Source organism: Peromyscus eremicus, chromosome 19 (assembly GCF_949786415.1).
Source record: "Peromyscus eremicus chromosome 19, PerEre_H2_v1, whole genome shotgun sequence".
In the NCBI taxonomy this organism is placed as follows: domain Eukaryota; kingdom Metazoa; phylum Chordata; class Mammalia; order Rodentia; family Cricetidae; genus Peromyscus; species Peromyscus eremicus.
The window spans coordinates 63,837,833-63,853,897 of NC_081435.1; the positions used below are offsets into that span (position 1 = coordinate 63,837,833).

The 16,065-nt window shown below is 41.8% G+C and overlaps 1 protein-coding gene across 3 annotated transcripts in view; it reads left to right on the top strand.

The window, feature by feature from the left end:
• Smad2 (SMAD family member 2) overlaps positions 1–4,985 on the top strand; it is a 77,595-nt gene extending 72,610 nt beyond the window's left edge. For all 3 annotated transcript variants that reach the window (XM_059246092.1, XM_059246094.1, XM_059246093.1), the window contains 3 exons: positions 856–993; positions 1,191–1,335; positions 3,833–4,985. In XM_059246092.1, coding sequence (XP_059102075.1) covers positions 856–993; positions 1,191–1,335; positions 3,833–3,956 — 407 coding nt within the window. In that variant the 3' untranslated portion in view covers positions 3,957–4,985. The remainder of the gene's footprint in view (positions 1–855; positions 994–1,190; positions 1,336–3,832) is intronic.
• The last annotated feature ends 11,080 nt before the right edge of the window (positions 4,986–16,065 follow it).

Consider the following 16,065-nt stretch of genomic DNA (forward strand, 5'->3'; position numbering starts at 1 on the left):
TGGTTTCCTCTGCCCTTACTCATGTCTCCCGATAAAATTTTAGTTCACTATAATTTTAGATTATCTGTTACATTTTTTTAAACTTTTGGTTGTTTGTTTATCATGTGGTTTGGTCAGGGAATAGTCTGAAAAGTCTGGACTTTACTCCATTGCTATTCCTCCCATCCACCCCTGTGTTGGGAGTTTAATCTAGGACCATGTTACACAGGCATACTGCCCTCTGGGTATATCGTCTGGCTTGAACCTTATCCGTTCTTGATAGCTAAATGCATGGTTGATGTTTCACAATTCCTGAGTCTTAAACAGTAGGAGGGCGGCAGCTGCGTTGACCCTCTCCACGCAGCTTGCAGGTTGCACCACTGGTTTTCCCTCTGCTGCAGAACAGGCTGATCTGCTGCCACCTCACTTCTGTCTGGGAAATCTCTTCACCTAGTCTGTGATTGCACTACAAAGTAGACGTTTGCGTAGCAAGGTGGGCGTATATTGTCGAGTCTTTCCTTAATTTCATGGGCTCTTTAAGGAAATTTCCCAGACATTAATTTAATTTAATTTAAAATTAACTCAATTTTTAAACGAATTTTAAGCCCCAGGTAATTTGTATGAACTGTCTCACTATTGTGTACCTTTTCTATACTGTTGAAATGTTTTTCTTGAGTATTACTTTGAAAAAAAATCAAATTATTGTTACAGGTTCTTGGGGAAAATGCTGTGGTATATTTCAGAATACAATTCAGGAAAGCATGGCTGTAAGAAAAGGTCATGAGAATACTTTAGAATTAATTCCTTCTAGATGGTTCTCTCAGGACCACTGGAAAAGTCGGTGTTCTGGAACTAACCGTGTGTGTTTTGTTTTAGGAAGGGGAGTGCGCTTGTATTACATAGGTGGGGAAGTGTTTGCTGAGTGCCTGAGTGACAGTGCGATCTTTGTGCAGAGCCCCAACTGTAACCAGAGGTACGGCTGGCACCCTGCAACAGTGTGCAAAATTCCACCAGGTATGGATGCACCCTGCAAATCAACCTGTCACACCAGCTTGCTTCATTAACCTTTCTACTTGCTAACGATTTTAGGAATTAGGAGCTCCTAATTAAATTAAATTAGGATTTGCATGCTCATTCTAAAACATAGATTCTCTTTAAAATTATTTTCTAATAATCATAGTGTTTTTATGTTTTACAATTTCTTATTCTAGGCTGTAACCTGAAGATCTTCAACAACCAAGAATTTGCTGCTCTTCTGGCTCAGTCTGTTAATCAGGGTTTTGAAGCCGTTTATCAGCTAACTCGAATGTGCACCATAAGAATGAGTTTTGTGAAGGGGTGGGGAGCAGAATACCGGTATGAATTCCATGCTCAGTTTTCTAGTTTCTTCACAGTGATTGTTTGTATTCTCTTTTACATCTTCTGTAGTTCATTTCTATCTGTTTTCAACAGATCTTTATGTAAAATAATAGAAGAAAGAGGGTTAAGGAGTTGGTAGAATACTTGTGTATTGTGCATGAGGTGCTGGATTCAATCTTTAGAAACACATAAACCAGGTACTGTGACATGTCTGGGAGTTCAAGGCCATGCTAGGCTATCTGAGACCCTTAGTTGAGAAAGTTGGAGGCCTGAAGATAAGAAACTGGAAAATTGCCATGCTGGAATTATAGAAGATATGATTAAATTGTGTGTAAACATGCACTTTTAACATAATGTAGAATGTTAAGTAACCATAAAAGGGTATATTTGAAAGGTTAGTGTCACTTTATAAAATCAGAGGTGTCTTTACTTTGTACTCAAAGAAAGCTTTCTGATTAGAATGGCTTATGATCTAGATTCTAGAAGATGCATATAAAATTCAGAAGATAGGAAAGAACAGTATGAGAAACTAATTCTGATAGCAGAGTAGCAGTTTGATTAGAAATAGAATAAAAATAAAACTGGACAGTTAACTTGAGATCTGCTGAATATGTGGCCTCCCTCACCTGTGGTCTTACTGTGCATTCTCCCAGTCAGCAGATGTTAGTGTACTATACCTCCCAGCCTGCTGCCCATGCAAGCAGAGCAGAAATCCTCAGGCATGGAAATTCAGATGCCTCTTCTTGGAAGTTGGCTAGAGCATACTGAAAATGAAGGATCTAGTAAGGCAGTGACACCATGTGTTTCAGAGCACTATATACATGCTTGGATATGTAGTGTTTTTAATTATATGTCTATATCTTGTGTATACATGGATCTATGCTTGTGTGAGTGCCTGTGAAATAGAGGTGTTAACTGAATTTACAGGTGTAAGCTGGAGTTATAGGTGTTTATGAGTTTTCAGATACCAGTGATGGGAACTGAACTTAGTCTTCTAAAAGAGCAGATGCACACTTGTTAACTGGCCAGCCATCTGCAGCTCCTTAGACATCCAGTCCTAAATGCTATTGGGCATGAATTGTTTACAAATGGAGAGCTGATGATAACCTTTTATCATGACTGAAGTATGTCATATTAAGGAAGCAAAAGTAAATGTATTGATGGACACTAAATCCAATGTCTAAGACTAGAGCAGCAGGATGTTCTGTGATCCAGGGAATAGGCAATGGCCCCTTTGTTAAAGCACCAGAAGGTTTTCATTTTGCTTTTTCAACCAGAGGGATGTTGCTGACAAGGGTGTTGCTCATTATGTATCTAAAGAAAAGTTAGCTCCAAGTCTTAACATTGTGTGGCAAGGATTTAGCTTGAGTCAGCTGTAGCTAGAGTTTTCCTGCCTTGCCCACAGTCAGGACAAATCTTTGTCACCCACCAGTCCACAGCCGCTCAGACCCAACCAAGTAAACACAGAGACTTATATTGCATACAAACTGTATGGCCGTGGCAGGCTTCTTGCTAACTGTTCTTATAGCTTAAATTAAACCATTTCCATAAATCTACACCTTGCCACGTGGCTCGTGGCTTACCGGCATCTTCACATGCTGCTTGTCATGGTGGCGGCTGGCAGTGACTCCTTCCGCCTTCCTGTTCTTTCTTTTCTCCTCTCTGTTAGTCCTACCTATACTTCCTGCCTAGCCACTGGCCAATCAGTGTTTTATTTATTGACCAATCAGAGTAATTTGACATACAGACCATCCCACAGCAGTCAGCAGACTTTCAATTTGAATCTTTTTTTGACTTAGACTTCATTTGATAAATGTAAGAGTAGGGTGATCAAATGTGTCAGTTTCCTTGAGGCAGTCTTTCCTGGTTTATGGCTCTCCTCCTAACCTCACTAATAGTAGTACCTAAATTCTCTCTCTTAAGTATTCCCTGAGTATACTAATTTAACTTCAGAAGGAAAGGATGATTTTGTAAATCTTTGAAAAAGATGAAATTCTAGGGAGATGGCTCAGTTGGTAAAAGCCCTTGCTATGGAAGAATAAGGACTTGAGGCTAACCTCTAGCACTGAGAAGAGCCAGACATGGCTGTGTGTGTCTGTAACCTCAGCATGGGATGGTGTTGGGGGACAAATGGTTCCTAGAAACTTGCTGGTCAGCCATTCTAGCTAGCATAGGGAGGTTCAGGTTCAGTGACTGACCATAACTCAAGGGGACAGAGTAAAGAACAACTGGGGAGGACACCCAACCCAAACTGCCTCCACACACAACCCTTCTGGCCTCTGCATGCACCTGTCCACATACATATGCATACATGTGCCACACATGAATAATACAGGTTTTGACAAAGGACAAAACTCAGTAGATCATTTTAGCAGTAAAAATCATTTTAAACTAATAATTAATTAATAACAAATTTAATAATTATTCTAAAAAATTGATTTTACTATATACAGCCTTTTCATTTCCTAATTGTTTTTTGTGTTCTTTCAAATAGGAGGCAGACAGTAACAAGTACTCCTTGCTGGATTGAACTTCATCTGAATGGCCCTCTGCAGTGGTTGGACAAAGTATTAACTCAGATGGGATCCCCTTCGGTGCGATGCTCAAGCATGTCATAAAGTCCAGCACCAGTCAAGTCCATCAAAAGACTTCATGTAACAACTCTTCTGTCATAGTATTTGTGTATGATCCCGTGGACTCCTTGCTATCCAAAAATTCCTGAGTGAAAACAGCACTTGAGGTCTCACCAGTTAAAGCACCTTGTGGATTCTGTTTCCTATGTTTGAATATTAGATGGGAAAATTAGTGTCTAGAAATGCCCTCCCCTGAGGGGGAAGAGAAGACTTAAAGACTTAGTGATGTCTTGCTGGGCATAAGACAGTGTCCCACAGGTTATTAATAACAATAGTAGTTATGTGTACAGGTAATGTATGGAGACCCAGTATTGCAGTACTATGCTGTTTGGATACATTTTTAGTGTGCATACCTGAGGTGTGTGTGTGTATGCTGCTTCTTGGTCTAGGCAAGCCTTTATAAAGTCACAGTACCTAATCTGTTGTCCCCACTTCGCCATTATTTTTGTGTCTTTTTTAATATATAATATATATATATATATTAAGATTTTCAAATTATCATTTAGAAGCAGATTTTCCTTGTAGAAACTAATTTTTCTGCCTTTTACCAAAAATAAACAAACTTGGGGGAAGAAAAGCGGATTAACTTGGAAATCCTTGACCTTAATGTATCCAATGGATCTTAGCAATCGTTCTTTCTGTGTGTGTTTATTTCCTGCTGAATTTTATTAGAAGGAAACCTTACTGGAAGCTTCTGGACTCTTCATCCCATTTCTGTTCTGATATAACACAGTATAGCATGATGTCATTGTGGAAAACAGCTGCACTGGTGGCTGCTGGAGCAGTTAATCCTGGGTCCAGTGAGGGTTTGGGGAGAGGAAGTCTTTTGTCTCAGAGCCAGACTTCAGCAGATGATAATGGACTTGTGTAAGCTGTTGGTCTATTGATAACTGTCATCTCCAAACATGCACAGGTGGCGGTATAATTATTTTCAGGGCTATTCTAGAATCACCTCAGTATGTGTTTCCTTCTTCCAAAGCCAGTCTAATAATAAAGGATCTTTCCATAAAGGCAGCTGACCTTCTGCCTCCTCTCACTTAACTACCAGATTGTATTACAAAACGGACCTTTGGCAAATGTACTTGCTTTTGCAAATACATAGAGTGACACTGAGATATGGTCAGTAGATAGGGGCCATCTGTTTTTACAGTGTATTGTATGTAATTTATAAATAGAATGTTCTATTACCTAATTTCAAAATTTTAATGATTGGGAGCTAAGCCGTTTATCAAGATTTGTAGCCTGCAGTTACCTGCGGTCTGAGCTGTTGTTGGCCGACCCTGGGTATGTGGTCACTGACCCTTTCTGCTCTGCACTAAAGGGATTCCGGCTGTCCTGCCGCACACCACAGTCATCACGTCCAGTCTTGACTCCCTTCTTGTTTGCAGCTCCGTACAAATGGAAGTACTTCCTGATCTCCTTTTTGTAAATTTTCATATTTTTGCAGACAAATACCTTTGGTACTTACTCTTTGAAACCATAATCACATGTATGTACAGGTATCATTTTTGATGCTTTTCAGCATTTGGTTTTCTATTTGATATTTCCCATTTTCCTATATTTGTGTGTGTATGTATATGTTCATGTAAATTTGGTATAGTAATTTTTTTACTCAAATATTTATTGTTCACCTGTTAATGTGCCATGAACTTCAACCTTTGGGTAAAGGTGAACAAGATAGCTCTAGTTCCTGCCTTTGCTGAGATAGCAGTTGACTTAACCTGTGCTCAAGTGTCTGTGTAGGAGGTAAACAGGGTACTGTCTAGAGAATGGCAGACAGGATGCTTCTGGTAGGACATTGGGAAGGCATCTGGGAAAGCGACGCTTGAGCTAACACCTAACCTAGAAGGACGGAGCCATGTGAAGAGCTGAGGGAGATCAGCACTGCTGGGACAGCATCAAACCCAAAGGCTTACGGAGACTCACTATCAGGCATCACAGTTCTGTACATAAATGCACACACCCAAACATAAAGATGAGAATGGGCCTTCAGTTGATAATTGGTTGAAGGTGGCACTGCTTTGAGATAGGCTGCTGGTCATCTCAATCTAGTCTGATCCTCAGATCTTCGTTGTGGAAATCTCTTACTTACACCAGGTCAGTGCCACCTTAACTGCTCTTTTATGTAAAGATTCACCAGTATGGAGAGCTACTGTTTGCTTCTGGACTTGTTGCTGCACACTGATTGTCACTGCTTCTACTGCCCATCTTGTGATAGAGGAAATGTCCTGAGCATCATTGCTTCTGAGCCTGATGGAGATAAGCACTGTAAACTGCCCCTCATTGGAAGTTTTCACAGACTGAAAAACTTGTGCTGGCTGTCGGGGGACAGTTGTGGGTGCAGAGGGCAGCTTTGAAAATAGTGGGAGGTTATCAGACATGCTAACAGAGGGATGCCAACAGTGCACACAGCTCTGTGGTTTGGGTTCAAGTGTAGGTTTTCTGTACAGTGTGAAATGGGATTTTCCCTTGAGACGTCCTGGTATCATGGAGCATGGATGTCACAGTGGAAGCACTCGTGTGAAGTGTTCAGTGGTCATGTTTGCTTTCCGGTGAAATGTGTGGGCTTGCATTACGCTTTGTCTACCATGGCCTAGTTTTTGTTGACTTCCCTCACTTTGATAGGGCTGGGTTTTGTTCCAGATGATACTTGAGACCTCCCTCTTGGTTGATTTGTCTTGATTTAAGTTATCTGCATTATTTAGCATCTCGGCTCCACGGTAATTTGAAATCCTTTTTAACCAGATTAGAAAATTCAACTGGATTAGGCCAGTCTTTGGAATACCACTGAATTGGGCTCTGATTTAAAGACGCTTTCCTGCTAGAGTCTGAGCCACACCAGTTAACACTGACTACGTTATGGTATACGTTTAGTCAGTCAGCCGCGTAGTTTCTGAGGCCTGTTATTTCCCAGCCACTGTGATTCTGCGACAGTGGCCTGGCCCTCGAGTTGGGCTTAGTCCTGTGGGAGTTACTGTTGCCTTCAGGTCACTTTGCCAGAAGGAATCTGCGTGTGTTTTCTTGAGAGCTTGATCTTCTAATTCTGTACTTTTATCTGTATTCCAGATATATTTGCAGATTGTTTAATATCTAGGGTGGTTTTTTGTTTAAATCGTAAACAATATGCAGTTTAGTGTAGTAGTCTAGTTGATTTGTTTTTAAGTTGTCAGATTGCTCTTCGTTTCTTCACCTTCACATTTGTTGTGCCTTTGTGGTCAGTTCATCCAGACTGAGGCTCCAAGTGAAAGCAATCATTTTAGTAGGCTTTGCTAGTTGAAATCAAAGAAAGCGGATGCCCATTTGGTTTCCCTACCTCTTCCAAGAGCTGCCCACCTGTGTCCTTAGGACATTTTTTTTCAAAGATTGTTAAGTACTGGGAAGAGTTAAGGGTCTTTTTTGCTGGAGGGTAGCTGGGCTGGTAATGGGGTATAAAGTACCACGAGACAATCTAGGATGGCCCTTCCCGCTTGCCCTGTTTGTTCCCTCTGTACGACTTTCTCAAGTGTCTTTTCACAGGGCCAGCCAAGGGCCTTTCTTACGGTGGCTTAAGGCTTTGGTGGCTTGATACATCCTGCTCCTTATTCCTCTCTTCCCATCGTGGGCCACACTTGCTCCACCCCAGGCTCCCTTGATCCCGCCCTCTATCACCTGCGGTTCTTGTGTGTTCGCATCCCTCGTCCTCCCCTTAGGACTGTGCACGTCTGCAGGAAGCTAGTAGTCCTTGGTCTGCTGTGCTAATCGTACAAGTGGCTCTGGAATTTTGCACCGTTAAATGTCCTTGTGACTGACGAGCAGCAAATTTTCAGGTATTGTTTATTATAATTTAGATGGTAACAGCATCTCATTCCTGTTTGGGGGCATTCTGAAGTGTCAGTTTTAGTACAATCGGTGATGATGGTGTGTGGTCTTCAGAGAGACAGATCCCTGCTGTTGGGGCCTTTTCTCTTTTCAAGTCTCCTTGATTTATTTATTCAGACTACCTTTTGTCTGAGGAGATTGAGGGACAGGTTATTTCTTGGAATGTAATTTATGTACTTGCAGCCAGAAAATACTGAGTTAATCTCATGAATGCTGTTGTGATAAGACCTGGTTTCATGTTTGTGTGACTTCTTTGAGTAGAGATTTTTATCTTGGACAGTATAGCTAGCTTATATGTATATGAGAGCTGCCTCAAACCTTTTAAGTTTTCATATATATGTATGAATGTATACACACATATACCCTCAGAAAAACTAACAGTGGTGTCATCTTAACAATGATGGTGGTTACATTGTTTAAATCTCAGATCCCAGTAAAGACATTCCTCATTTGCTTATAGACATTATCCTCTATTATCCATTATGACTCAATCAGTGTATTTAAAATGAAGTCTACCACAGTCCAATTTGACAGTTCAGCTGGAATGCTGATGTTTAGTTTCTGTGGTAAAAACCATGAGAAGTTCATTACCACCAGTAAAGCTTTCCTAGTCCTCTTCCCTACCCTTTACACCCAGTGCTGAGGGTTGACTTTGGAATAATGTGGCAGCTTGTTCTTCATTTGTTTCTCCCATGAGGACTGCTGCTGCAGAGACAGGAAGTATCATCACGAGGTCAAGCTCCCTGTACCTGGTGCTCGCCTAAATGAAGGTGGTTCAGGCCTGACTGTCTAGCCTGTGGTCAATAGAAGTGATTTTCTAAGGCTTCTGGGCCTCTGTATACTAACACCTCAGTGTTCCTTGGCTTGCTCTTGTGAGTCGTAGAGTGGACCCAGAGTCTCATAAATGCTTGAGATACAGGACCCCTGGGAAGAAAGGATAATAGAGGTGAGATGGGCTCATTAATTCTATACATGGGATGATAAATTTTTTTATTTGGTTTTCTTTGTTTTGAGAAAAAATGACCTGCCTTCCTTTTTTTTCTTTTTTAAATTTTTTTTAATGATTTATTTTTGTTTCATGTACATTGGTTTGCCTGTATGAGGGTGTTGGGTCCCTTGGAACTGGACTGGAGTTACAGACAGTTGTGAGCTGCCGTGTAGGTGCTGGGAATTGAATCTGGGTCCTCTGGAAGAGCAGCCAGTGCTCTTAGCCACTGAGCTATCTCTCCAGCCCCCCAACCTGCCTTCTTTAAAAAAAGAAAACTTTTCAAAAATTTCTGGTTCACTATTTTTGGGTGGAAGATAAGAATTTGCTCCCCAGTTCTGACTTACAATAATCATTGAGCAATCAAATCCACAACATAATTATTTAAGAACAAATGTAAAGCTTTAGAGTTATGGAAACACACGGATGGTTCCACTTCCCTTCCAGCTGTGGCTTTAAGGTCCTGGCTGGTTACAGTGCTGGTCACTAGATGATGTCCATTAATAAAGGCTGTATTAAGTTGGGCCCTTTGCAGTGTTGTAGCAGAGGGTTGGCTTTGGGAGCATTTTGTCTGTGGGATGGAAGCTTACAGAAGTCTTCTTCCTGGGGAAAGTCCCTAAGAAAATGTCTCTCTGCCACTCTCAGTGTTGACATCTGTGGACTGATGTGGCTTAGAAACAGGCTGCAGAGGGACAGTGCTTGGGTGGTGCATGTTTATCCTCCCCCCAGGAATGTAGTTCACAGATAATGGTTTCAGTCAGGAGAATAATTAAATGTAGCATTTAGGTAACATGCATGAATTCTTAATTTAAAAGTAACCAATTTTTGGAAGACACCAGATTCAGCCTCTGGCCTGTGAATTTACCCGTCTGTGTGTACATATACATATCCAGCCTATTTCTTGGCAAAATGCAGATTGGGCACACACTTGACCAGCTTTACCTCAGACTCCAGTTATGCTTTTCTTGACCCTAATGTTTAAGGCATAAGTGTTGGACTCTTTGTTTTTTCATTGGTGGCAGCGATCTATAAAATGCAAAACTTTGTAGTGGGCTAAACCAAGAGAACCCACAGTGGCTGGGGCTGCAGCTCTGCAGGAAGCCAAATCAGAAAGCACAGAGAGTGCTGATGCTCCCTCCCCCCAGGGCCAAGCTTCCCGAGAGCACAGTACGGCAGCATCGCTAGATCTTTGCTAATGCTTTCCGTTGGCTGTCTTCATCTATGAAACAAGAATGTGGGAATGGCTGGCCTTGAAGGTTTTCATGTTTTAAAAGGATAGAAGAAGATAGAAGGAACTGGAACATTCATTTGGCTCAGAAAATCTCAGCATATGGTAAGACACTATGTAACTGGACAGGGCAGGAGACTCAGGACGTCTGGTCTGAAAGTGAGTCTCAAGAGTATAAAGTGCGGTGCACTACTGCTAGGTGTTAACTGGCCCTGGGGTGGTCCTGCGTTTCCAGCAGTCAGCCAGTTTGGAGGAAGTAGCCTTTAGCAAGAGAACCAAAAGCCTGATGTCCTTACGGAGGAGCCTTATGTACTTGGAAAGTATTTTCTCCAGGCGTGCTAAGGAAAGGTGACCTGCCATGCCCGGACAAGTGTGCCAGATGTGCAAGGCTCAGTGCTAGACCAAAGTAAGCCCCAGGGGTCCTGGGAAGAGTCGTCCACCGTAGGTATCCTCAGGATTTATTCTCATGTCAATGTCATTATAATTGATACTGCAGTGGGTTGCCTCGTGACTGTCAGTATTTCCAGGATTGACCTATGTGCCCTCTAATCACTTATTACTGTGAATGCAATCTAAGATTTCTAATAAATAACAAAAGTAGCAAACAGAGTTGGTTGGAAAAGAGAAATGGAAACAGAAAAATGCAAAGAGGCAACTAGATAGCTATGGATCTGTTTAGGGGTGAGTACATTTTGTGTCCTTATGAGGTGTAACATGGAAACAATGTGAGTATAGATTTCCTCTCATAAGGGAAATAGCTTGGACTATTTCCCAGTCTGTCCTGCTCAAGAAGCCAGAATGTGATACTGTGTTTCTTTTTGGTGAATGTTGTCTTAAAATTACTTAAATGTGTCAGCCAAAAGCAGGTGAAATAATCAGTGTCCTGACAGAGTTTTGCTCTCAAGTCTTACGTCCTCCTACTCTCAAGGTGCTTGCCAGCTAGACTGAGCGTGGGATCAAGGGTTTTCTAAGACGCCGTGGACTTGGTAATAGTATGGCCGACGTGACTCCTGTGCTGTTTCTGGTGATCCTCCGTGGCTGGTCTCTGCGCACTGTGATGGAGATGTTATGTGTGTTACTTGTAAGCCTTCTCTTAACATTGTCAGGCAATGGCATGGGGTTGTTTTTTTAACTGAACCATGAGCTAAGGCTTTATTACAGGTGGTTTCAAGTTAAAATTGTGAAATACTTATTTCCCATCCACACCAAATATTTAGTCTATTTAATGTATTAAAGAAATAGTTCTGCTTAAGAAAATGTTGCCTAAATGTTCTGTGATTCTGGTCCGTTTTTATCGAGCTCTGTGCATTCCCTTTCTGCCTTTGCTCTCTACCTGTGTGAACAGTACTGTTGCCATTGGAAGGTGGTCAATTTTCCTAGCATTAAAAGAAACATTGGAGTTATTTTCCATGTCATGGGATCAGATTTGTTTTGATTTTAGTATAAGGTGGCCTTTTTTTCTGCGGTGATTACATTTTGGTATCTACTGTCTAAATTATGTGAATACAAAAATGTGGATTTTACATATGCAAGTATGATCTTAAGAGTATGTGTGTGTATATATTTTTTTTAATTGTGACACAAAAAAACTTACCTTGTCCCTTTCTCAGAGAGGTTGGCCCTGTTTACCCAAAACACACTGCACAGTACTAGTTAGACATTTTAGTTTCAGTTTGCCTGTGGCAAATTAGGGATCATAGGTAACATTTACATTTTAAACAAAAATGGTGAAATTCAAGTTCACCCTGAAAATACATTTAACCAAAAAAAAACAAAAACAAAAAAAAACCCCATAACTCTGCGTGCGTGCGTGCGTGCGTGCGTGTGTGTGTGTGTGTGTTTTTGTGCGTGTGTGTGTGTGTGTGTGTGTGTGTATGCGCACGCACGCTTGAGTTTCTGTTTTGTTTTTTTAAGACCTCCCTCCTTGAGAAGTACTAGAGATCCTAATCTTATATCATGATAATCATGAAATAATTGAGAAGCGTTCTGGTTGAGCCATACTTCGGTCGCCGAGTCTGTATTTTCCTCACTTGTGGACACTGCAAGTCATTTTAACCATACTTCAAATCAAGAAAACCTGAAAAGCTGAGGTGCACAACCCTATTTGGCAGTGAACAGCATTAATATAGTTTAACTCTTTTTTATTGGGAGAAAAACTTACACTGGTTTACTATTAAAATTGCTGTAGTCACCGGGCAGTAGTGGCGCACGCCTTTAATCCCAGCACTTGGGAGGCAGAGGGAGCCTGGTCTACAGAGTGAAATCCAGGACAAGCACCGAAACTACACAGAGAAACCCTGTCTCGGGGGTGGGGGTGGGGTGGGGTGGGGCTTGCTGTAGCATCTAACTATTAACAGTGTAAAAGACACTTGCTGCAGCAATTCTTGAGGTAACTTGACTGTGGAGTGACCCTCCCAACCTTAGGCTCCCTGTTGACCAGCCTACTGTACTGCTGCTTCTCTGGAGACTCTGTGGCCATGTTGTGTATGAAGGGGCCCAAGAACATGGAGAGCCATTAAGCTATATATTTGGGTGCTTCCTGCTTGTACATCCCTCTTTCTGCCGTGTAAATTGAATTCCTTTAGTACAGGAAGCAGAAGTAAGCATAGGTTGATGTCATCTGGTGAAACTATTGTTGAATACTACACATGTCCAAGAGGTGGGGTGAAGACTGCTTTAGCTGTTAGGCATATACTGGGGGGGGGGGGGGGGGCTGGCAAGAGGACTCAGTAGGTAACAGCCTCTCCTGTGCAAACCTAGACCTGAACTCAGTCCGTTCCCCAAACTCACATAAAGGTGAAAACTGACTACAGTTGATCTCTGACTTCCACATGTGCCCACACTTAGACACACAGAGAATAAGAACTTAGGAGCACTGTGGTTTTCCTCCTTCCCTTCCACCATTCCTCCAGGCTCCTTCCCATCATCTCATGAGCTCCAGCTTCATTTTGACAGACTTATTTTCACCAAAATAATAAAGTCCTCCTAAAATTGAGAAGGTCACAGATAGGAATCTCTTCTTCAGTGGAATCTCTTCTTCAGTGAATAGCTGTGTGGATATTTGTAAAAACCCTTTAACTGACCATTTTGTTGAAAAAACGTTCATGCTTCATTGCACATATTAGGACTATAGCATTTGTATTCTTAAACACATTTAATAGACGTCAAGGTCATTGAGTCTGGCTTTAAGTAATAAGTTCAAGGGTAAGTCAATGATAGACCAAGCATTTTCCTGGTGAAGCTTGGGGGTAGAATGTTGCCATAATAGTAAATAGAATTTGAGATTGTAACCTGGCCGGTGGTTTTAGTTTTTTGTTTTGACACTCTCTGCCTCATAATACTGTTTATTACTATAAAAGTTGTAAAATTGAAAAGAAATGTGATCCCAGAGCAAAGAAAAGGTGTTTCTGAACAATGTATGGTTCAGGAAGTAGATTGTGAGTGCATTGTTAAGGATTCACTCAGTTTAGGGAATGACTTGGAGTTGGTCAGCATGAGGTCTTGGAACAAACCTTGTGCTGTTGACCATGCAAGAAACCCAGACATTACTTACTAAGTGGCCATCGGAGGTGCTGAGCACAAGACTAAGGACCACAAGCTACCATAAAGACCACATCTGATAACAGTCTAGGTGCCTGGAGGTAAACGCCACAGATGCCTTGTGTTTGTGAGCTGAGACTGCTGCTGAGCAGTCAGGAACATGGTCATGAGGGACGTCAGCTGAGGATGGGGCGCTCTGGGGTGCAGTATGCTACATTACACCTGTAGCCTCTATGCATGTGAAAGTGCTAATTGTTGATTTGCATGGCTGAAATGTGTTAGGGAACTCTGAAATTGAGTGCTGCCTGTGTGTTTGAAAGTAGCAAATTGCCAGTCTTTAACCAGTTGCCTAACGGCAGTTTGCTATGGAGGCCATGCTTGGTGAACTTCAGCTTGAGGTTTCTGTCCTCTGCTTTAAAACGTAAGTTTTCACGAGAGATCTTGTCTCTGTTGGCTTGTTATTGGCAGTATTTAATCACACTGCATCATGTAAGTGACATGTTTGTACAAATGACTCACTTTTAATGGTTAATTGCATAAAAGTGGGCTAAAATGGAAAAGTGAAAATTAAAATGAGCCCATTTACCATTGGAATAAAGTGTTTCAGTAGGAATGTCTAGCTTGCCAGTTTCTGTTGGAAGTTTTACTCAAGAGCTTTACCTAGTTACTTTATTTCAACTTTGAAGCCAGGCTCTTGTGTATGGCATTTTAGAACACTCTTGGTCATCTATGAACATGTTCTGTAAGGAACTGAATTTTGCAGAATTAATTGAATGCTTTCATCTGTAACAGAATTAGTGGCCTGTAAAGCACTGTGGTTTCTTGCAATGCTCTGCAGTTGTTAAAGGAGGAACTTCATTACAGGCTACCTGCTAAGGGGAGCAAGAGGCATAGAAAAATACCATTTCCAAAGTGAAAATCACTGATAATGTTACAAAATTTTAAATTTTAATTATAGTGTTTTATCCCCCATCCTGTTACTCCCCCACTATTTAAGGTTTAAATGAAACCAAATACAGGTGAATAAAATTAACTAGAAAAGTGAACAGGTGTTTGTGTGTCCAGAACCTTTCCAGTTTATGTCTGACCATTACAACAGTGCATAGTGTGCCTTTACTCAAACCATCGTGGCCACTGAGGGTAGCAGTTCTTCATATGCCTAATACAGTCAGTGACTGGCTAGAAAAAAGCCCTTCAAGTTTATGGGTCTTGGTGGGAGGATCTGTATGATTTACAAATGTTCTGAGTGTTTCTCAACAGAAACAGCAGCATCTAAAGGCTGTTTAACCAAGAACACAGGATGGAATGCTTGAAGAAAATTGTGCTGTAATGATCACTATCTTCAATGAGTGTACAAATCTCAACAGCCTGCTTCAGCCTTCAGAGCTTTAGAATATTGTGATAGTTGAAGTACGGTCCTGATTAGTCTTAATAAAATCCTGGAGTCAGATACTGAGGGTGAAAGCTGAAAGACCAGAGAAGCAGAGCAGCAGCCACCAGAAACTTCTTACCTCTCCCAATGCTCAGACTGAATGGGGCCTCCTGTCTCTACGAACCCTCAGAGTGAATGGGGGCAAGATCCTGTCTCCACCTCCCGATTGTGCTGGGATTAAAGGTGTGCACCACTGCCGCCTGGCTCCGTTTCTCTTTTAGACTGGTTCAATCTCATGAAGCCCGGGGTGGCCTTGAACTCCTGTTCTTCCTGCTTCCTTCCAAATTCTGGGATTAAAGATGTGTGCCGCCACTGCTTGTCCTCTATGGTTATCTAGTGGCTAGCTCTGCCCTCTGATCTCCAGGCAAGCTTTACTTGTCAGAACACAAAATACCATACAACAGGTAGTTGTAAGCCTTGGTTGTCATTTCCCATGTAGTTTGAAAATAAACTTAGGATCAGGGGTCTGATTGTGCCTATTTCTGTGATTAAATCATTTCATTACTGTCTTCAATTTCCCTGTTTCCTGAATTCTCTCATAGTGGGGTATTGATTTTGAAAATGGTTAAGGTGGTAAAATATGAGCATTCAAACTCTGAACATAGCAGGGGGTCAGTGCATTGGTCACTGAACCTTCACTGTGAAATGAGGGGAGACAGTTACTGAATGCCAAACTCAGAAGAAGGTATTGCAACCACAAAACCTCAATAGCAAACATCAGTTATGCAGCAGCATTCTGCTTACGGGCAAGGCCTGTGATTACCCTGGGTGTCTAGAACAGTCTTGCCTACTTGGCCATACTGTGGCCTCAGTTAGTAGGGCTTGGCATTTTCCCCTGTATACTTTGTCCTCTGTCACTCCAGTGCACTCTTGGGGATGGCTGGGCAACAGTGACCACACCCAGTCCACAGGGCCATCAAGTCTACATGATCTGTGCTGACCAGCACTGGTCAAATGTAAGACAGGTCAGGTACACAGCAGAAAGTGACCACACCCAGTCCACAGGGCCATCAAGTCTACATGATCTGTGCTGACCAGCACTGGTCAAATG